The sequence below is a fragment of the Hylobates moloch genome, unplaced genomic scaffold (assembly GCF_009828535.3).
Source record: "Hylobates moloch isolate HMO894 unplaced genomic scaffold, HMol_V3 SCAFFOLD_11, whole genome shotgun sequence".
Lineage (NCBI taxonomy): Eukaryota > Metazoa > Chordata > Mammalia > Primates > Hylobatidae > Hylobates > Hylobates moloch.
This window is the reverse complement of record NW_026652286.1, coordinates 47,190,497-47,212,881: the sequence shown is the minus strand read 5'-3', so window position 1 is coordinate 47,212,881 and position 22,385 is coordinate 47,190,497. Positions and strand designations below refer to the sequence as shown.

The following is a 22,385-nucleotide window of genomic DNA, read 5'->3' as shown; positions in this document are numbered from 1 at the left end:
CCCAAAATATCAGAGGTCTGCTGTCCAATCTTTTCCCAGTGCCTGAGTCCCCTCTGCAGCCTCCCTGATAGGGGCCATCCAGCCCCTTGCTCACTCTCTTGTCCCCTCTCATCCCGGGATGGAGAGCATGCTCCCTCCTGGGCAGTCCATTCCTCTGGCTGAGCTGGGTCCTGGCTCCTCTGATGCAGCCTCTGGCCCATCTCTGTTGGGTCCACAGGGCTTGGTCACTCTGGAGATGCCATCCCATGGATGGCTCTGCCCTGTCTCAGCCTCCACACCCTCCCGGGCTTGAGAGTTTCTGCCCCTGAAGTCTCATCCATGCCCCTTCCAGTGGTGCCTGACACCTACCCTGGAGCCTTCTGGAGCACCCGACTGCTTGACTCGAATCTCTAAAGGGCCGTTAAGCAGAGTTGGGGAGGCGAGATTTGAGGCAGGGGGCGCCCTGCCATCCTGGCCTTTGCCCAGGGACCCTGTCCTCCCTGTCCCATCCTCCCAGGCTTGCCTTTACGTGCCCACGCACACACTCACCTACTCTGGTGGGTGATGCCTGCAATCTGATGGCTGGGGCAGCCGATAAAGAAGAGCGGCAGGCTGAAGAAGAGGCACAGCAGCATCCCCAGCAGGCAAAGGGCACCGCATCCCACAGGGCCCAGGTGGAGGCGCTTGACCAGGATGCCACCCACCACGATGCCCACGATGACCGAAGGGAAGGAGAGGCAGCCAATGAGCAGGTTGGCGTAGGAGGCTGTGATGGAAAACTGGCGCTCCAGGAACTTGGGCAGGAAGGTGGCCATGCCCGCAGCCATGGATGACAAGCATACCTGGGACAGGACCACCAGCAGGAAGATGGGGTGGCGTAGGGTCTGCAGCAGCACCCTGGGGAAGACTGTGGGGGTGAGTGCAGAGGAGCTCAGGGCAGGCAGGGCAGCCAAGCTGTCCAGCAGAGACTGCCCTCCTGCCCTGCTCAGTTCAAGCAGTTCCATTCCTTCCAACCAGCAATGAATTTTATCCCATTTGACTCCATTCCATTTATTCTAGTCCTTTTTTTTTTTTTTGAGATGGAGTCTTTCTCTGTTGCCCAGGCTGGAGTGCAGTGGCACAATCTCAGCTCACTGCAACCTCTGCCTCCTGGGTTCAAGTGATTCTTGGCCTCAGACTCCTGAGTGGCTGAAACTGCAAGCATGCACCACCATGTTGGCTAATTTTTGTATTTTTAGTAGAGATGGGTTTTGCTATGTTGGCTAAGCTGGTCTCGAAACCTAGGCCTCGAGAAGTCCACCCACCTTGGCCTCCCAAAGTGCTAGGATTACAGACATGAGCTACTACGCCTGGCCCTTGTTCTAGTTCATTTTTGAATTTCTGTTTCATTTTGTTCCACTTAGTTAGACTATATCTTACTTGTTGTGGTTTTTTTTTTTTCCATTCAATTCTATTCAGTTCCATATAGTTCTGGTCCATGCCATCCTATTTGATTCAATTTCATCCATCCCATCCCATGTCATTTCATTTTTTCTATTCTACGTATTCATTCATCTTCCCTGCCCCACCCAGTTCTTTCCATCCTGTCCTGCTACAGCTTTTTCCAAGCCACCCAGGCCTCCATCCTCCCTCGCATCCCAAACAGAGGCCCCAGTCCCCTTCCCTGACCTCCCTATTCCTAGCTTTTATTTCTCCATAGCCCTCTACCTAATGTACTATACCTTTCACTCACCTAGCTGTTTTATTGTCACCCTACCAGAATGTAAGCCTTCTTTAAAAGATCAGGGGGTTTTGTTTGTTGTGTTAATTACTAAATCTCCAGAGGCTGGGATATAGGAGGCACCTGAATTCATGGAATGAAGGAAGGTATGAATGGATATATGGACTAATATGTGATCAAATGTCAGTATGTCTGGGGCAGAATCAAAGACCTCCAGAGAAGGTGAAATCTGAGTCTGTTTGGTGCTGGGCGACTTCCTGGAAGTGGGACAGAGCTAGGGCCTAAAGAATGGGGAGCGGGGGAGATCTGGGGAGGTGAAGCGAGGAGGAAAAGGAATTGAGTAGGGGCCCAGGAGGGGCAAATACTTGGATGTAGGACAAAAAGTGACTTTTGGCAAAAAATTACCTCCCCAGTCTCCTGCTAGCTCCTAAAATGGTGCCTCATTCACAGGTTGCCCCCATTGCAAGTGTGCTAAACTAAAGGGCACAAAAGGGTGGGTAAGTCCTTTCCTCTCTGGGCTCCAGCAGCCAAGTGATGCTCATTGGTGGGGACAGCCCAGGTGAAAGTGTCAAGGACACTTTCTGTTCAACACATGAAATCCTCTCTCCACTAACATGTGTTTCTGCCTGCAGTAGGCAAGACTGAAGTCAAATATAAGGTATGGAGGGAGAGGAGCAAACCACTTGCCAGGCCGGGCTGGTGGAGCCATGGGGGTTCTCTGGGCCAGGTGGGGGCTCCTTCTGTTCCTGCTGCAGCAGGACCAGGGCCTCTGTCACGGGAAGATTTCTGTCTGTCCACAGAGCAGAGCCAAGCCAGCTGGTTCCCTAGCCCCCTGGGCCAGGTTAGGATCTGTTTCCTTGGGAGCCAGAAAATAAAGACAAACAGTTCAGGAGGGGTGGGTGGGGACTGTGGAATTCCCCCTTTTCTGTGCCAGGCCTGCCTCCTGTCCCTGGCTCCTTGCTGCACACCATGCATTTAACTAGCATTAGAGTGAAGAGGTATGAGGCTCGCTCTGACCCCAGGTAGCTGCTCAGCCTTCTTGCCATGAGCTGCTCTGGCCAGGGCATCTGAGGCCTTATATTGAGCCATGAATTTCAATCCGGCATGGCCCAGGTTGTACAGGTGTCCCTACTGCATGGTAGAGTCTAGAGAGGGACAGGGGCTCGCCCAAGTTCATCCAGAGGCCAGTTTAGGGCCAGGGGTTTCCTAGGGTCTCCTGACTCCTAGTACAAAGTCCACTCTCCCTTCTATCCTCCTCCCCCCATCCTGTGCCTCTCTGGCTGCCTGACTCCATAGGGCTCCATCTCATGGATTGCTTCCAGTCCATTCTCCTGCACTGATCACTGCAATGTGCTTTATAGCCATCCCCCATCTCTCCTCAGCATTCACAGCCTGGCGCCGGAATAGATGGAAAATTCCTGGAGGGCAGAGACTATGCCTTTCACTAAGATAGGGCTACCTGCAGAGGAATTCCAGGGCCCATCTCCAGCTCTGAGGCAGATCTTTCCCATGAGACAGGGCTTCCCTTAGCACAGCACAGTGTCTCCCCCATCTGACAAGCCAGGGCCTCCCTCAAGTCAGTGACTCTGTCTTCCTCATCAGCCAGGAGCCTCACCCAGCTACAGGCCAGGTTTCCTCTGTCAAATAGAACAGGTTCTCCCTCAGTCTAGGGACTATGCTTCTTCCAATTAGTTAGGGGCTTCCCTTAACTCAAGGGCAATGTCTCCCCCATTAGACAGGAACCTCCTCTAGTTCAAGGACTACGTCTCCCTTATCAGACAGGGGCCTTCTCCATTGCAGAGGTCAGGTCTCTTCCATCAGACAAGGCAGGGTCTCGCTCCATTCAGGGACTACATATCCTCCATCAGAGAGATTGTATCTCTCGCATTAGACAGGGGCTTCCCCCAGCTCAGAGACTGTCTCCCCCATCTGACAGGGGCCTTTCCTAGCTCAGGGATTATCTTTCCCCAAGAGTATAGGGCACCTCCAGCTGAAGGACCATGGTTCCTCCTCCCTCAGCCTTCCCTGTGGCACCAGGTGGTCAAGGCCAGGCCCTAGAGTCAGACTGGCCCCTGGAGCTCAGCAGAAGCCAGGCTGGCTCACCAGCCACAGGGCCTGAGGGCACCCCTGCCCTGATTCCCTCCAGGCTCATGTAGAAGCTGAAACCACCAGAGACAATCTGGCCTAGAACACTTGCTCTAGGTTCCAATTTCAGCAGCTTCCCTCCGGGCAGAAGCCCAAACAGTGATTAATAAGCAATTCAGCAGAGCAGAGTGCTGGGGCCTAATAGCATCTGGGGGTGGCCTGAGGCTAGGGAGTCCCGGCCCTTGCCTCTAGGCCCAGCACCATGCACAGAGTCCAAGCCCTCTCTTTCTCTGGGAGTGCTGAAAAAACTGGGAGCTAGATTACCGATACCCCAACATCAAGTCTTTTTTTTTTTTTTTTTTTTTCAGACAGGGTTTCTCTCAGTCACCCAGGTTGGAGCGCAGAGGCGAGATCACAGCTCATTGCAGCCTCAAACTCCCAGGTTCAAGCGATCCTCCCACCTCAGCCTCCACAGTAGCTTGGACCACAGGCATGCACCACCAAGCCTGGCTAATTCTTTATTTTTTATTTTTATTTCTGTAGAGGCAGGGTCTCCTTATGTTGTCCAGGTTGGTCGCAAACTCCTGGCTCAAGAGGTCCTCCTGACTTGGTCCCCCAAAGTGCTGGCATTACAGGTGTGAGCCACCAGGTCCTGCCCCAACATCAAATCTTAGGAAGCTCGTCCCAAGAATAGGCTTAATTCCTTCCTGTTGCAGAAATCCTCAGTAAGGACTATGAAGCAACTCCTGTGGACATACCCTCCTAAACCACAGGCAGCTCAATTTACTACCCTAGGGCATGGTCAGAATAACGGTGGAACAAGAGTAATAATTGAAATAATTGTACCTTATATATAGGTACAGTTTTTTTAATAGCATAAAGAGGCTTTCCATTTTTCATCTCATTTGATTCTCATAATAGCCCTTGAGACAGGCAGAGCAAGGATTATTGACCCAATCTTCCAGATAAGGAAACTCAATTTAGAAAAGGAAACTAACTTCTTTAAGATTGTACACTTGTCACTGTTAGGGGCAGGACTCAAATCCAAGTCTTCTGACCTGCCATCCAGTGCTGTGTAAGAGGTGGGCATAGGGCAGACACTCAATCAATGCCCCTGGGGTCATAATCTTGAGAAAGAATGGCCTGGTCATAATGTGTACTCTGGTTACTGATAGACTGAGTTCGTAGTCTCAGGATCATAGCCTCAAGGATGTTAGATCATTGAGTCTACTCCTGGCTATATAGATGGGGAAACGGAGGCCCAGAAAGGAGCGGGGATCAGGGACAAAAGCCCAGGTTCTGGATTTTAGCCCAGAGCTCTCTCTGCCCATGCCAGTGTCTGGGAATTTGACAATTTCCTGATGGCCTCCCATTTGCAGGCTTAGTGGTGGGTGGGAGGAGAGGAAGGGTCATAGATGAGCCAGCACAGGCCTGACCTTCAGGAGCACAGGCTCAGATCTGAACTGATCTAGAAGCCCTGAGGGTTCTGAGAACCAAAGAGGGAGGGAAGTGGCCTTGCTGGCTGGGAGAGCTGGACATGTGGAGAAAGTAGTGGCTTTTGAGCTGGACCTAGAGGGATAGGGAGGGTTTTTTGTTGTTGTTTTTGTTGTTTTTGAAATGAAGTCTCTGTCTGCTGGAGTGCAGTGGTGTGATCTTGGCTCACTGCAACCTCCACCTCCCGGGTTCAAGTGATTCTTCTGCCTCAGCCTCCCAAGTAGCTGGGACTACAGGTGCCCGCCATCATGCCCAGCTAATTTTTGTATTTTTAGTAGAGACAGGGTTTAACCATGTTGGCCAGTCTGGTACCGAACTTCTGACCTCAAGTGATCCGTCCACCTTGGCCTCCCAAAGTGCTGGGATTACAGGCATGAGCCTCAACACCTGGCCCATAGGGAAGGTTTTGAAAGCAATAAAAAATGATGGTCCAGGCAGAGAGGATTGCATGTGCAAAGACTCACAAGGAGTAGATGGTGCTCATGAGGGGTCTGCAGGTAGAGAAGATGAATCAAGAAAGGCAGGAAGGACTGGATCCTGACAATCTCGAGGGCCCCTCTGGCCCTGGCTCCCCATAACCTGGTCTGAGCTGACTTACCTTTAATGAACTGGATCACAGTCAGGTTTGGTGCAATCTGGACTAGGCCATCCTGCTTCTTCGTGGAGTCCCCAGGGCTCTGCTTAGAGGGAGAGTCCTTGACCTGAAGGAGACACAAAACCAAGGACAGTCTGCTGGATGCCAGCGATCCCACTCAGAGTTGGCTGTGGGCTGGGGAGGAGAGCTCTTGGAGAGGAGAGAGTGAGGGGCCTGTCATCTCTTCAGGAGCAATTGAGGCCTGCAGTGTTCCATTTGTTCTTGGCCCTATAGGTACCCAACAGGTGGTTTTGAAAGAATGAATAAAATGCTTGTGGTTAAACTTTGTCATCAACCAGTATCCACGTGGGTTAGTTGTCATGACCACTATTAACATCATAATAATCACCAACATTTTTAGGAAAATCACCACCATAATCATTGTCATTATTTCTATTCCTCTCAGCTTAAATATCACCCTCATTCACATCACCCATATCGTTGTGACTAAATGACAAATTTAGTCATGACATTACCATCACGATATGATGATTGTTATTGTTGTCTCTGTCATGATCACCACCACCAGCACAATCATCATTATCACTGTTACCTGAACCTTCAGAATCACCACCACCATGATGGTGATCAGAATCATCAATATCATTATCACTGTCTCTAACATCATCATCACTACCACTGTCTTCACCAAGATCAGTATCACCAGCCTCATCTCCATTGCCACTGCCATCATCACCACCAATGTTACCCAAAACACCAACACACCAATCCAGTCAATCTTCACCCCCACTGTCACTGCTCCTCTTGGATGAATCAAGCCACACCCAGAGGATGGGCTCAGCTTTGGGTCCAAGCTGTGAAGATTCCCATGGACACCCTGAAGTGTGTCCCTCCACATGGGTGGGGACGGCCTATGTGCAACTCTTGAAAAAGAGGAGAAGAGAATATCATGTGTGTGGAGGAAGTGGGCACAATCACCATCTTCTGATTGCAGAAATAAGAAAGGAAATAATGATAAATAACGGTTAATGCTTGCTAAGCACTTACTGTATGCTGGGCACTGTTCTAATGACTAATGCATAACTTACTGAAACCTCACAACCTCCTGAAGTATATACATCCCTACCAACAACTTGGAGAAGGAAATAAGAGTCAAAAATCATTTTTAAAAAATGAAGTAGATACCATAATAATCCTTTTTTGTCAGGTGATAAAACTGAGACACAGAGAGAAAATAACTTATTTCAACTTATTTCACACAGATAATAAGTGGTCCAGCTAGGATGTGAATCCAGACAGCTTGGCTCCAGAGCCTGAGCACTTCACTGGTACACCCTGAAGGAAGGGGGCAACCAAGGCCAAGGGCCTAGAGTACTCTACCTACATTTCTCTAACACAAAACTGTGTGAGGCAGGTACTATTACCGTGCACACTTTTTAGATGAGGAAACTAAATCTTGGAGAAGTTGCTATGGGCACAGGGTCATTTGAATATAAGTGAGCAAGTGGAGTGTAATTTAGTTATTTTTCTATGTAGGCTGAGGTCAGAATTAAAAGCAAAAAATTCCCTGGAAGAAGACTTATGCCTAGGCCGGGTGTGATGGTTCGCGGCTGTAGTCCCAGCACTTTGGGAGCCTGAGGTGGGAGGATTGCTTGAGCCCAGGAGTTCAAGACCAGCCTGGGCAACATGGCGAAACCTTGTCTCTACTAAAAATAAAAATAAAAATAAATCGGTTGGGCGTGGTGGCTCACACCTGTAATCTCAGCACTTTAGGAAGGTGAGGCCAGTGCATCACCTGAGGTCAGGAGTTCAAGACCAGCCTGGCCAACATGAAGAAACTCTGTCTCTACTAAAAATACAAAAATTAGCCGGGCATGGTGGCTCATGCCTGTAATCTCAGCTACTGGGGGGCTGAGGCAAGAAGATCGCTTGAACCTGGGAGGCAGAGGTTGTAGTGAGCTGAGATCATACCACTGCACTCCAGCCTGGGCAACAGAGTGAGACTCCATCTCAAGAAAAAAAAAAAATCAGCCAGGTGTGTTGGTACATACCAGTAGTCCTAGCTACTCAAGAGGCTGAGGAGGGAGGATCATTTGAGCCAGGGAGATGGAGACTGTCAGAGGCGTTAGAATCAGAACAATTCCATCTTGACTGAGGGGTAGGAAAAATGAGGCTGGGACTTGCTGGGCTGCATTCCCAGAAAGTCAGGCATTCCTAGCTCTAGATGTTTATGGTTAAGGGAACAGATTGATAATGTTTACTAAATAGACCTAGACTTAGGAGTGTCCTGATATCCCAATGTCTGGAGAACAGAAGCATTTCTAATTTTGCTTTAAATAAAATAATATCAATTATTGCAAAATATAGTGATTAAGAAAATCCTTGATCACAAACCCTTGTAGCAGAGCACATCTCCCCATGATCTTTTTTCATCCTATATATAAACATGTATTGTACCTAGGGTGGACGCGTTCCTCCTCTTACTTTCGGGAACACCCTGCTCTGCCTATGGAGTAGCCATTCTTTATTCCTTTACTTTCTTAATAAACTTGCTCTCACTTTACTCTATGGACTTGCCCCGAATTCTTTCTTGTGTGAGAGCCAAGAACCCTCTCTTGGGGTCTGGATCCAGGCCCCTTTCTGGTAACAGTTGCAGTGAGCTGAGATCATGCCACTGCACTCCAGCCTGGGCGATAGTGAGACCCTGTTTCAAAAAAAAAAAAAAAGACTTACACCCAGTGTGGACAGCAGTTTGGAAGAGGCTACCCTGGGAGGAAGCAAGCTCCCTGTAACTAGGAGTGTGCAGGCCAAGGCTTCCCCATGTCCAGTGCCAGGATGCCATGGACCATAGGGAAGGACTTGTTGGGCTGGAGAGCGCTCATTTGGGCTTCCGGGTTCTGCCTCCTCTTCCCATGTTGCCTGTGAGGTTCCTACAGGACTTACACTCTGGTTAGGTCTGACACTTTTGCTTTCTTCTCCCATCTCATTTTTTCTGAGATCATCATGAGGCAAATGTTGGATTTCCCCACATTTCAGAACCTTCATGTCAGCCACCACCTTGGGGGGTCCCTTGTTCCATGCCTCCCCAACCTGGCTTCCTGATGCTGGCTGGCTCAAGGCTGGCCTGTCCCAGCAGGACAATTCATTCAAATATTAATTCATGTGTGTGTTCCCTTGGGCTTTTTTCCCTTTCTTCTCTCTTCTTTCATTCCAGCAGGGAGCAGGCTCTAGGTTTCCTGTCCTCAGCGGATGTTTGTGGCAAGGCAGAAAGCAGTAATGGATTGCAAGATTTCCCTTCCTGTCTTTTGTCTCCAGAGCTTGAGTCCCTTGAGAAGGTTCTGCCGGGTGTTGTGGTGGGTTTGAGTAGAGAGGGAGGCTCTGAGGATGAGGGGAAAAGAATACCATCTTCCCTAAAATAAAGCCTGGAAAAGAGGATGGGGCAGAGACAGGGCAGTCTGTGGGTTCCATGAGCAGCGAGGAGCCACGTACCCTCTGAGATAGGGCCCACGGAAGCAATTCACCTCCAAGGGGCAGGATGCAGGCTGACCTAGGGAGGCTGGGCTCCTAGGTTCCCAGCCTCAACAAGACTCTGCTCCAAGCATGGTAAGGGAACCACATGGGCCAGGATGGCAAGTGGGCATCACCATAGTGACCACAGTGGGCTGATGCTGATGTCTGCTGGGGGGGCCTCCCTGGTGCTTAGGCACTGTGTAAGGCACAGGACCTTTGCTTCACCTTGGTCAGAGAGCTCTGAGAAAGGCTGCGATTGAATTTCTTGATGATCTGGCAGGATGGGCATTCAGAGTAGAAATTAAGTTGATTTTTAAATAAAATAAAGAATGTCTATTTTTTACATGCTTTAGGTCTGAGGCAAACCTTATTTGACACCTTGCCTTTCTCCCCTGCTGGACCCTGAACTCTGCAAGAGCAGGATTCATGTTTATCTTGTTTTCTGTTCAAACTCTTGTGCCTAGCAAGGGCCTGGGGCGAAATAGTGGTTATCTAGTAAATATCAATTGAAAGAGTAGTGCAAGAGATGGTTCTAACCAGCAGTGGGTGTGGCCAATGTCAGACTTTTGGGGGAAAAAATGAAAGCAAGAGGAGATGCCATCATGCCGCCGGGGAGTTCTTGAACTGCTGATGGTTCGGAGACAGGCAAAGGGTCCACAGAGCACACCAGCGCTAGCGGAACTACCATTCCAGGACATGCCAGGCCACTGGTATATGGGCTGGTAGCTACGCATACATGAGCCTGCTCCATCTTCACTGGGACCTGCCAGCAAGTCCTACACTGCTTCACACATGAGCAAACAAGTTCTGAAGGTAGGCAACTTGTTCAGCATCACATAACTAGAGAGTGGCAAGACTCAGATCTGAGCTCAAGCTTGCCCAAGTAGAAAACTCCTGCTTTGACTGAGCTCGCACCTATAATTCCAGCATTTTGGGAGGCCAAGGCAGGAGGATTGCTTGAGGCCAGGAGTTTGAGACCGGCCTGGGCAACATAGTAAGACCCCATTTCTACAAAAATTTTAAAATGAGCTGGGCATGGTGACATGCACCTGTGGTCCCAGCTACTCAAGAGGCTGAGGTGGAAGCATCACTTGAGCCCAGGAATCCAAGGCTACAGTAAGCTATGATGGCACCACTGCACTCTAGCCTAGCCTAGGTGACAGAGCAACACCTTGACTCAAAAACAAATAAACAAACAAAAAAAAACAAAACTCATACTTTATCCACTAAGCCCCCTGAGTCTGAGTCAGACAGCCCTGATGCGGGACTGGAAGAATTAGGAGGCATCTTTGTGGTGTGATTTGAAGGAATCTGAAATCCTACCATGTCTTATTATTTTGGGTAAGGTAGCCTGCGTGGATTATTCATTTATACCTTAGAGCTGCACTGTCTCATACAGCAGCCACCTGTCACATATGGCTCTAAGGAATGAGATATGGCCAGTCCAAATTGAGATGTGCTGTAGGCATAAAATACACATTGCATTTTGAAGACTTAGTATGAAAAAAGGAAAATGTTTCATCATTAATTTTTTACTATTTATTTTATGTTAAAATAAGAATATTTTAGACATAGTGGTTTAAATAAAATGTATTATTAAAATTAATTTCTTTTACTTTTGCATGTGGACAAAAAAAATTAGAATTACATATGTGGTTCATATAACATTTCTTTTGGACATGCTGCCTTAAAGAGAATCAGTGAATCTTTGCTCCTTTCTGAGTCCCGTCTGAGCTCTGGGAGAGTGGTCTGGGAGGGGCACCACAGTGGTGGGAGGGTCCTGGACAGCTGAGAGTGCTGGAGTGAGTGCTGCCCCAGGAAGCAGGAGGACAGGCTGGGGACAGACTGATCACTTCTCAACATTTTTTATCTGGAAGGGGCAGGGTAAGCAGAATCTTCTGAGTTCCTTGCCTGGGTTCCTTGTTCTCATAAAGAGTAAAAACAACCACAGTGTCGTCCGCTCCCACGTGTACATTCCTATTTGGTCTACACTGCACTTTTTTTTTTTTTTTAATGGAGCCTTGCAGTGTCCCTTAGATTGGAGTGCAGTGCTGCAATCTCAGCTCACTGCAACCTCCGCCTCCCAGGTTCAAGCAATTCTCCTGTCTCAGCCTCCCGAGTAGCTGAGACTACAAGCACACGCCACCTCACCTGGCTAATTTTGTATTTTTAGTAGAGACAGGGTTTCACCATGTTGGCCTGGCTGGTCTCGAACTCCTGACCTCAGGTGAACTGCCTGCCTTGGCATCCCAAAGTGCTGGGATTACAGGCGTGAGCCACTGCGCCCAGCTACACTGCACTTTCATATCCATCATGCCATTTAATTCCCACAATGGTCTGTCTGGTGCAGGGATTATTATTGCACCTATTTTACAGAAGAGAAAACTGAGGCCCCAAAAGGGGAAGTGTCACCCAGGCAGTTATTGGCAGAGCAGGCTCTCAAACCAAACCCAGGTTCTCTAGTCTCCCTGTCTCAGTCCTGTCTCCTGCTGTGAAAGAGCATGGGGTTTGGAACAGGAGGGGAGCAACAGACCTTCAGGGGCTGAGTGGTCAGGGGTGGCATCCAGGGAGAAGTGAGCTTTGGAGTTTGGGTAGATAGAAAGGGAGAGCAGATTTGAAGCAGAGGCACGGTGGTGGAAGGTCTTGTGCAGGACGCAGTGGGGACACCAACCTGATTACAGCAGTTCTTGGCTGGGGTAGGGGCTGGGGCCAAAAGATGGGCCAGAGCCAGACTTGGGTGGTTTGGAAGGCCAGGCTGAGATTTTGGCAATATTCTGTGGCTATTGGGAGCCCTAACTGTCCTTAGCTCCTGACTCTGTGTTCTCCACAGATTTCTGCCGCTTGCCCCCTCATCTGTTTTGAGGACAGCTGAGTAATAACGGGCTCCAGAAACAGGAAACATGCCTCTGCTCAGTGCAGGGATTGCAGTGCGACCCATTTGGCCTGTGTTTGCTTTGGTCAGCAGCCCCGGTTGGAGAGGACTGCTGGAACTTCCCCTCTGGGGGCTCTTTGCTGATTGCTGCAAGCCTGCCGGACACCATGTGCTGTGTATGGCTCAGCCCATGGAAGGCCCTCCTGTCTGCTGGGGCCGCAGGGATCCAGGCGCTATCGTTGGTGAGAGCTGAGTTCCTATTAAAAGAAGGCTTTGTCCAGGGGCTAGGTTCCCTGACCCACAGAGCCAATGTGGACTCCAGGGTGATACGGAACCCTCTGCCAGCCTCGGGTTCCTTCACATATCACCAAGGCAAACAGCTACGGGGATGAGAGATGTGCTTAACTTCCTCCCACCCTGTGAAAGAGAGTGTTTTTCAGCAAGAGCTGAGTTTCCGTGAAGAATGAAACACACTCCCAGCTTTCTTTTTTCTTTTTTTTTTTTTTTGAGGCAGAATCTTGCTCTGTCACTCAGGCTGGAGTGGTGCAATGATGCAATCTCAGCTCACCACAACCTCCGCCTCCCGGGTTCAAGCGATTCTCCTGCCTCAGCCTCCCAAGTAGCTGGGATTACAGGCACGCGCCACCACACCTGGCTAATTTTTTGTATTTGTAGTAGAGACAGGGTTTCGCCATGTTGGCCAGGCAGGTCTTGAACTTCTAACCTTAGGTGATCCACCTGCCTCAGCCTCCCAAAGTGCTGGGATTACAGGTGTGAGCCACGGCAGCCAGCCCCGGCTTTCTTTTAATGAGATTCATGCCACTGGCCATGCTTCTTTTCCCTTTGGCTACCAGAAACCTCAGAACCAAATAAATGGCTCAATGCTGTCAACTGAATTAATCTTTATGGGTCCATGCATTTATGTTTTTCTCTCTCATTCTGAAAACTTTTGCTCTTATTCATATTTTTCCTGCTCCTTAGCCTTAATTGATTGGTTTCACCATTTACTAGCCATGTGACCAGGTTACTTAATCTCTGTTACCCAAGTCCCTCTGGTATAAGATGGGGGTAATAACTATATCTACTTCACAGGTGGGTTATGGGGACTAAATGAGATAATCCATACAAAGATCTTAGAACATTGCATGGTGCAGAGTAAGTAATAAATGTTAGCCTAGTTCCTACTGTTGTAGTAGTACTGTACCTTTGTGTGGTGTGAGCTGTCTCAAACCTTTTATAGACTATAGTGCAAGTAGGATATAGAAAAGCATATGCAAACACAGTGGGATGTCTTCTCACACCCGAATGTGTATAGATACAACATAATATATTAAAATAGAATAGAATGGCTATTATAAAAAATATGACAGATAACAAGTGCTGGCGAGGCTGTGGAGAAAAGGGCACACGTGCACCCTGTTGGTAGGGGTGTAAATTAGCACAGCCATCATGGAAAACAGTATGGAGGTTCCTCCAAAAGTTGAAAATAGAAACTTCGGATCTAACAATCCACTACTGGGTATATATCCAAAGGAAATGAAATCAGTATATTTAAGAGAGAGAGAGCTGGATTTATTATACACTTAAAAATAACTAAGACACTTTGGGAGGCCGAGGCAGGTGGATCATCTAAGGTCAAGAGTTCGAGGCCGGCCTGGCCAACATAGTGAAATCCTGTCTCTACTAAAACTACAAACATTAGCCAGGCATTGTGATGCATGCCTGTGTTCCAGCTACTTGGGAGGCTGAGACAGGCAAATTGCTTGAGCCCGAGAGACAGAGGTTGCAGTGAGCCGAGATTGCGCCACTGCACTCCAGCCTGGGTGACAGAGAGAGACTCTGTTTCAAAATAAATAAATAAATAAATAGAAATAACTAAGAGAGGGACCAGGGCCAGTTGTGGTGGCTCACGCCTGTAACCCCAACACTCTGGGAGGCCAAGGCAGGCAGATCACTTGAGGCCAGGAGTTCAAGACCAGCCTGGCCAACATGGAGCCTGGAGCCTGTAATCCCAGCTACTTGGGAGGATGACGCAGGAGAATTGCTTGAACTCGGGACGTGGAGGTTGCAGTGGGCCAAGATTGTGCCACTGCACTCCAGCCTGGGTGACAGAGTGAGACTCTGTTTCAAAAAAAAAAAACAAAACAAACAAAACCAACAACTAAGAGAGTATAATAGGAACATTCGTAACACAAAGAAATGATACATTCTATTGATAGGTTATACATTGAAAAATAAATTAAAGAAATAAGAAATGATAAATTCTTTCTTGTTTCTTGAGGTGTTGGATACCCCATTTACCCTGATGTAATTATTACACATTGTATGCCAATTCAAAATATCTCATGTAGGCTGGGCACAGTGGCTCACGCCTATAATCCCAGCACTTTAGGAGGCTGAGGGGGGTGGATCACTTGAGGTCAGGAGTTGGGGACCAGCCTGGCCCACATGGTAAATCCCCGTCTCCTCTAAAAATACAAAAATTAGCTGGGTATGGTGGCGGGCACCTGTAATCCCAGCTACTCAGAAGACTGAGGCAGGAGAATCGCTTGAACCCTGGAGGCGGAGGTTGCAGTGAGCCGAGATTGCACCACTGTACTCCAGCCTGGGCAACAGAGAGAGAGAGAGAGAGAGAGAGAGAGAGAGAGAGACTCTGTCTCAAAAAAAAAAAAAAATCTCATATACCCAATAAACATATACACCTACTATGCACCCATAAAAATTAAAAATGAAAACATTTTTAAAAAGAAAATGAAAAAACACAAATTTTCAAATAAAAGAATGTATTTAAATAAAAGAAAGGAGAGAGATCTGCACTCTCACGCTTACTGCAGCACCATTCACACTAGCCAATACATGGATTCAACCAAAGAGTCCATCAATGGATGAATGGATAAAGAAAATGTGGTATGTATATACAAAGGAACACTATTTGGCTTTAAAAAAGAAAGAAATCGTGTCATTGTGAAAACGTGGATGAACCTAAGGACATCATGTTAAGTGAAATAAGCCAGGCACAGAAGAACAAATACTGCATGATCTACCTTGGTGTGGAATATAAAAAAGCCAAACTCATAGAAGCAAAAAGCAGAAGGGTAGTTACCAGAGCAAGTTGTTAGTCAAAGGATACAAAATTTCAGTTAGACAGGAGAAATAAGTTCAGGCAATCTATTGTACATCATGATGAGTCCAGTTAATAGCAATATATTGCATACTTGAAAACTGCTAAGAAAGTAGGTTCTAAGTGTTCTCACCACACACACAAAAAGATAAGTAAGTGAGGTAAGGCATGTGTTAAACAGCTTGACTTATCCACTCCCCAATGCATACACAGATCAAAACATCATGTTCCACCATAAATACATACAATTTTTACTTGTCAGTTGAAAAACTAAATTTAAAAAATAAAAAAGTTAAAAAACATGTAAAAGGGAAAAGCATATAAGTTTAGAAAAAAGACACTTTTTCTGTTAGTTTTCCCCTTAAGAGCTGGCAAGAAAGATGTGAAGAACAAGCACTCCTATTTACTGCACCTGCGCTTTGGCACTGAACTGCCCACCTCACCACTTTGCCTTACTTCATTCTTACAAAGACCCCGAGATGCAGATGTTATGGTTATACCCATTTTACAGATTTCAGAATTAGTAAGTGGCAGAGCCTGGCTGGTATGGTGCGGCCACCATATTGCATGGTAGACGCACTTGACAGTACTAGCTTCTTAAGCATACCCTGAGATTGATTGGTCTAAACAGAACTTGCGTTTGGAGTTTTTTTTTTTTTTTGAGATGGAATCTTGCTCTGTCATCTAGGCTGGAGTGCAGTGGTGCGATCTCGGCTCACTGCAACCTCTGCCTCCCGGGTTCTAGCGATTCTCCTGCCTCAGCCTCCCAAGTAGCTGGGGCTACAGGCACAGGCCACCACACCCAGCTAATTTTTATATTTTTAGTAGAGACGGGTTTCACCATTTGGTCAGGCTGATCTCGAACTCCTGACCTCAAGTGATGTACCCGCCTCAGCCTCCTAAAGTGCTGAGATTACAGGTGTGAGCCACCACACCCAGCCTCATTTGGAGTTCTGAGCTAAGGAATCTGGGAGTGGCCAACCCAGAGATTCATTTCTTATTTATGAAGAACATCTGAACCCCTGGCTCATCCCATGAAACACAGAATGTATGAAGGATCAAGGCCCTTTGTTTTGGGTTAAGTGAAGGTTGCCAGGTGGAGGGTGCCATATAATCTGCATGGTTTTTACAAATGGTAGTGATTCTCTGTCCAGCCCACCACCACTGGACCACCCTGTATGTAAGTTCCCTCAATAAACCCTATGTCTTGTTTGCTGACTCGGGGTCTTTTCTTCAGCCCCTTGAGCATGGTGCCATCCCTACTGAAGTCAGCAGGCCTCCAGCATGACATGTGTCTAACCCCTGCCATGTCTAGCCCTGTCCCTGCCTCTGCAGGATGCCTTAGACACCGAGGAAGCTCGCATGGTGCCTCTTGGGCCTGATCAGCTACCTTTCATCTCTTCTTTAGCCTCAATCTCCTCCTCTGACAGATGGCAGTGTTGGACTAGCTCAGCTGGTTTTTAGGAAGAGAACCCTTTTCCCAATTGGAATCTTATTCTTTAGATTTAGTCTTTAGACAGGTATAAAAACACAAAATAGTAGAACTACTCTGACTGAAGTGTGTGTGTGTGTGTGTGTGTGTGTGTGTGTGTGTGTAGAGGGGTGGAAGGCCCTTAGCCCTGCTCGGTGATACCCCTCCTCCTCCTCCCTATGGTGGTACCCTTGGGGTTCTGTGGGGTTCAATTCAAAAAACCACTCAAGCAGATCGCCCCAATGGGGCCTCAAGCCCCACTGATGTTAAAGGAAGCTCTATGTGCGGACCTGGTGGTCTGGGGGAGCCTTTCCTCAGCCCTTTGGCGCTAGGACCTGGCTTTGTACAGACAGGTGCAAGGGCCCGTGGTGCTGTCCAACCTCTGGACGTGTCTTTAACCCTCTATGGGCCAATCCCTCCATCAGTGAGATGCAGTGGGGTCTAGAGGCAGTGCCTGCAAAGAGGAGGCACTCGGGACTAGGAGGCCTGCAGCACCTCACTCACAGATGCTGCCGTGGAGACACAAAATCCCAGGGAAATGGAGGCCTCCTGGCTGGGCAAATCCCGAGCGACCAGCCCTAAGTCCTGGGTTTTAAGGACCATTGCCACCTCACACTCCTGTCCTCCATCCCTGACTATTCTCCCAAAGAAGTACATGGAAGTTAATGACTGGGTGACAGTGGACATCACAGGCTTACAGACTCTTAGCCAAAATTGCAGCCATTTGGAAATGTGGATTTGGGGAGTCGTAGACCATTCGAGGAACAGACTTTTAGCATAATGTAAGTACTTGAGAAGCTCTATTAGGAACACAGACTTTAAAACCATATAATTTTAGAATCCCAACCTCTCAGACATATTCCAGAAATAACAGACACACAGACTCCTCGTCTCTATGGTCACAGAGTCTAGTGGTGCTCAGAAGCTGGAGAGGGACAGGGGTCCTCATGGAACAGGCTTGCCTGCCAGGAAGTAGCTCTCTGGGCCCCTCTGAGCCCCTGACCCAGCTCCAAGGGCAGGTTCTCAGAAGGACCAGAGGGCATGGCGGGCACAGGAGAGTTGCTGGCTGAATGGGAGCACCACTACCACAGGGACAGATGGGGACGAAGAATCTGTCAGGGAGCCCTCAAGAGACGATCTTTACCCCACAGAGCCTGCAGAGCCATCTGCCAGGAGTCCTTGGGCCTAGCAGGACCTTGGGGACTGGCTGATTGTAGACAGGAAGACTGAGGCCTAGAGGGAGGTGAGGCCTGTCCTGGGTCACTCCTATGAGGGTCTCTTGGTAGCACCTGAGCTCTGAGGCCACAGATACAGGGACAGAGCCAAAGGCAAGAAAGTAGGGCTCCTGTCCCCTCCCATTCCCTGCATGGCCTCCCCCAATCCCATGTCCTACTCTTCTCTGTGGGGACTGCTATTGCCCCCTGCCCCCCAGGCAGAGAATCCCATAATCATGGCCATGGGAGAAACCTGAGCTGTCATTCATCATTCCCCGTCTCTCTGCATCTGGCCTTCCTTCACCTTCTCAGACCTCCTTGGGGCAGGGGCTGTGCAATGCACCCCTCTTTTCCCCTGTGAAAATGCTCACATATTTCTCCAGAGACAGTGAGCCATTTAGAGCAGATGGCCTTGAACCTGTCAGAGCCGACAGACCTTGTCTGATCTGCTGCCCGTTAGACAGATAGAGACACTGAGGCCAGAAACTTTCTCTGGGCCACATAATTCTTGTATTACATACTGCCATCTCCTGGATACCTTTAAAAACAGCATTTACTTCTAAGAGGGTATTTAGGGGACCCCTAAGCCCTGAGCCTGGGAGGGGACGCCTGGTGAGATTTCAGAGTTAGCTCCGCCCTTCACTTTCTCCTCTTGCCCATTCTCTCGCCCTGCAGAAGATACACATCCCATATCTGGGGGCCTGGAATTTCTGGCAGCCAATTCAGCCTCATTGGGCCTTTGCTCCTGGTTTATTCAACTCCTCATTGGTGGCCCTCCTGGGCCAGGCCAACCGGTGTTACTGCAAGCAGACCCGGCCAAGGCAGCCTCAGGGAGGTGGAGGAACAATTCCTCCCACATCAATATTTATTGCCTGAGAGCTGCTGGAAGCAGATCATCATGTTCTCAGCCCTTGTTTCTTTTTAAAGAACCTCTCACCCCCTTCCCTCCCCACTCCCCGTCCCCAGTGTGCTGACAGAATGAATCCAGGCAGCCAGACAGGTTCACAGCTGGGGAGCCAGGGTTTCAAAGCATCATAGAGACACAGCTCTTAAAATTTGAGTCTCTGAATCATAGCAGCTCCGACTCAAGGACTCGTGCATTCTCAGAATCTGAGGCGCACAGAATATTGCTCCAGGAACCTAACCTCAGCATCTTACACAGCAGCACAGAATGGGGAAGTGGCTTGCTGCTCAAGGTCACATGACTGGCATGTGACAGAGCTCAGTGTGGTCTCCCACCCCTAAACTTTGCTTCTGTCACCTATCCCACCCATGGCTCAACTGGCATTCTTCTCTGTTCAGATTTAGGACTCAATTTGGAGATCATCTGTAACCAGCAATATAGGCTCTCTCTCTTTCCTTTATAAACAGCATTCCACCTCTAAGTTCTAGGAATTTCATCTTCTCGAAACTTTGGCCTGAACTAGGCAGAATCAGAAAGGCCCATCTGTGATTCCAAACTGTCTTCTTCCCCTGAAACTTCTCACTCCCTGGTAGCTGCTTCCCTCTGCCTCTGAGACAGCTGCACCCAATCCCAGCATCAGCCCAACTCATCACTGTCTTGGGGACATCCCATAGCAGGGCAGCTATGTGCAGTCCCCAACCTGGGTATCTCCCAGATGCACCTCTATCCCCTCACTGCCAATGCACGGCTTCCACCTGGCCTGAACCACCATCAGAGCTGTCTCATTTCTCTCCCTGCCCCCACCCTCTCCAAACATATTCAAATGCATCAACCTGCCACAGAAATGGTCTTGCAGCAAAAACATTCAACAGGATTTTTATAAATTATCCCTTTGAAATTAGAATTACTTAGCAACAAGTAAGTTACTTAATTTATGATTGTCTATGATTTCTCAACAGCCACCTCCCATACTTGAGAAAGAGAAAATCTAATGCACAAATTTTCAGAATGTAATGAAATGTGTATAAGTATTAAAAAAATTAATGAACTTGACATTACTGGCATGTAATTAAACTTTTAGGCCTGGCACGGTGGCTCACTCCTGTAATCCCAGCACTTTGGGAGGCCGAGGTGGGCAGATTACCTGAGGTTAGGGGTTTGAGAACAGCCTGTCCAACATGGTGAAATGCCATCTCTACTGAAAATACAAAATTAGCCAGGCGTGGTGGCACACGCCTGTAATCCCAGCTATTTGGGAGGCTGAGGTGGGAGAATCGCTTGAACCTGGGAGTTGGAGGTTGCAGTGAGCCGAGATCTAGCCTGGGCAATAGGGTAAGACTCTGTCTCAAAAAATAAAAACAAATAAATAAACTTTAAAAATTGTTTCTATTTTGTCATTTTCTTTTTAATTTGAAGCCAATTTGTTGTTTTTCAGGCCTCGTGTTTTTGCGGGTATCTGGAAAACTTGGAAGTCCCTGGCCCAGAATGGCTATCCGGCCTAGTGGCTCACATGATCCTGTCCTCTCCTACCAGCTTTGTGACCCTGGGCAAATCCCTCCACTGGGCTGGGCCTCTGTGTCCTCTTCTGAGGAGAGACCCACCTGCCCCAAAAGCGGAGGAGGAGGATTCTAGATACCCCTGGAGCATCACTCCGGTCGTGACTTGTCCATGAGTCTGTGTCCTCCCTAGACTGTGCCTGCTGGAAGGGTGGAGGCCATGGACTGATCTTCAGATCCATACCTGTTTGTTCCCTTCACTGTCCCCGAAAGGGCCAGGTTTATTTCCACAGCCAAATCCTTCATGCAGGGTGTTTCTGTGCCTAGAATCTCTGTTCCTCTCTCCTTTCTGTGCTTCCACACATCCTTCAAAGTCCAGCTGAAATCCCTCCTCTTCAGGGAAATCTTCCCAGACCGTCCTACCCACCCTCCCAATTCTTAAGATTCCTATGGCACATTCAGAATTTACAAAAACTTTAAGTGATGAGCACAGAGGCCATATTGTAGTGGTTAGTATGAGGGGCATGGGCTCAGAAAGGTGCGGGGTTCTCATCCCAGCGCTGCCCTTGCTTGCTGGCTTTGTGATCTTGGGTAAGTCACTTTCCAACAGTGGCTCTGGGTCTCCTCAGCTGTGGAGATGGCAGGTGATATTCACTGTGCAAGGCTGTCAGAAAGATGTGATGGAGCCCAGGCAGAAAGTATAGTGCCCAGGGGGATGCAGAGTAATTTTTTTTTTTTTTTTTTGAGACGGAGTCTTGCTTTGTCACCCATGCTGGAGGTCAGTGGTGCAATCTCGGCTCACTGCAACCTCCGCCTCCCAGGTTCAAGCGATTCTCCTGCCTCAGCCTCCTGAGTAGCTAGGACTACAGGCACCCGCCACCACGCCCGGCTAACTTTTTGTATTTTTAGTAGAGATGGGGTTTCCCCATGTTAGCCAGGATGGTCTCGATCTCCTGACCTCGTGATCCGACCACCTCGGCCTCCCAAAGTGCTGGAATTACAGATGTGAGCCACCATGCCCAGCTGAAGTGTAATGTTACAAAGGAGAACAAATGGGTGGTGCTGGAGCCTGGACCCAGTCAGGTGACATGGAGGGAGTTTACCTTCCTGGCAGGTGAGTCTGTGACTGCTAAGACCTTTCGCCGAAACTGAAGCTCACGTTTTTCCTTTGGCATTTCCTTGGGGAAGAAGAAGTAAGGGATGGCAGCCAGGGCCACTGCGCCGGCAGCAATGAGGAAACCCAGCCACCAGGCACCCACCCATCGGGGGTCCTTTATGGTCAGGCTGATACCACCTGGAAGAGAAGAGCACGTGACATTAGGGTCAGGATGATAGGCTGTCACTTCTAAGCCACCATCCTGGGACTGGCCTCTGAGACATGAGGTGGCCCAGGCTGGGAGTCAAGAGGCCTGAGTTCCAGTCTGCTCTGCCAGGTGTGTCCTGTGTGACCCTGGGCAAGTCCTTGGCCCTTTCCGAGCCTTGGCTTCTTCAACTTCTAAGGCAGTGTCGTGCAGTGGTCAAGGCCATGGACTCTGGAGGTGGACTGCTGGGTCTGAATTCCATTACTAACTCATAACCTTGGGCAACCTACATAACCTCTTTGTGCCTCAGTTTTTGTCCTTTGTGAAATATAGATATTAGTAGCTTCCAAATCATAGGATTGTTGTGAAAATTAACGAAATAGATGTGAAGCACTTAGAAGAGTGTGTGCCATATAGGTACCTGCTCCTCCTCCTCCTCCTCCTCTTCCTCCTTCTCATTACTATTGTGATTATTATTCTTAAATGAATGGTTAGGATTACTGTTATGTTTCTCAGACCTTCATGATGATTAATATCCCCAGGGATGTTTGTCAAAAATACCTGGCCTTACCAAACACCCACTTAGAATGACCACAGAGTGGGGTGGGAAGGTGACCAAGGAA

The 22,385-nt window shown here is 48.5% G+C and overlaps 1 protein-coding gene across 2 annotated transcripts in view; it reads right to left on the bottom strand.

Annotated features, from left to right (window-relative positions):
* The window catches only part of SLCO2B1 (solute carrier organic anion transporter family member 2B1), a 55,526-nt gene that overhangs the window by 12,589 nt on the left and 20,552 nt on the right, over window positions 1-22,385 (bottom strand). For both annotated transcript variants that reach the window (XM_032166943.2, XM_032166944.2), the window contains 3 exons: window positions 21,565-21,755; window positions 5,877-5,979; window positions 529-886 (listed from right to left, as the gene is read on the bottom strand). In XM_032166943.2, the coding sequence (XP_032022834.1) occupies window positions 529-886; window positions 5,877-5,979; window positions 21,565-21,755 (652 nt within the window). The remainder of the gene's footprint in view (window positions 1-528; window positions 887-5,876; window positions 5,980-21,564; window positions 21,756-22,385) is intronic.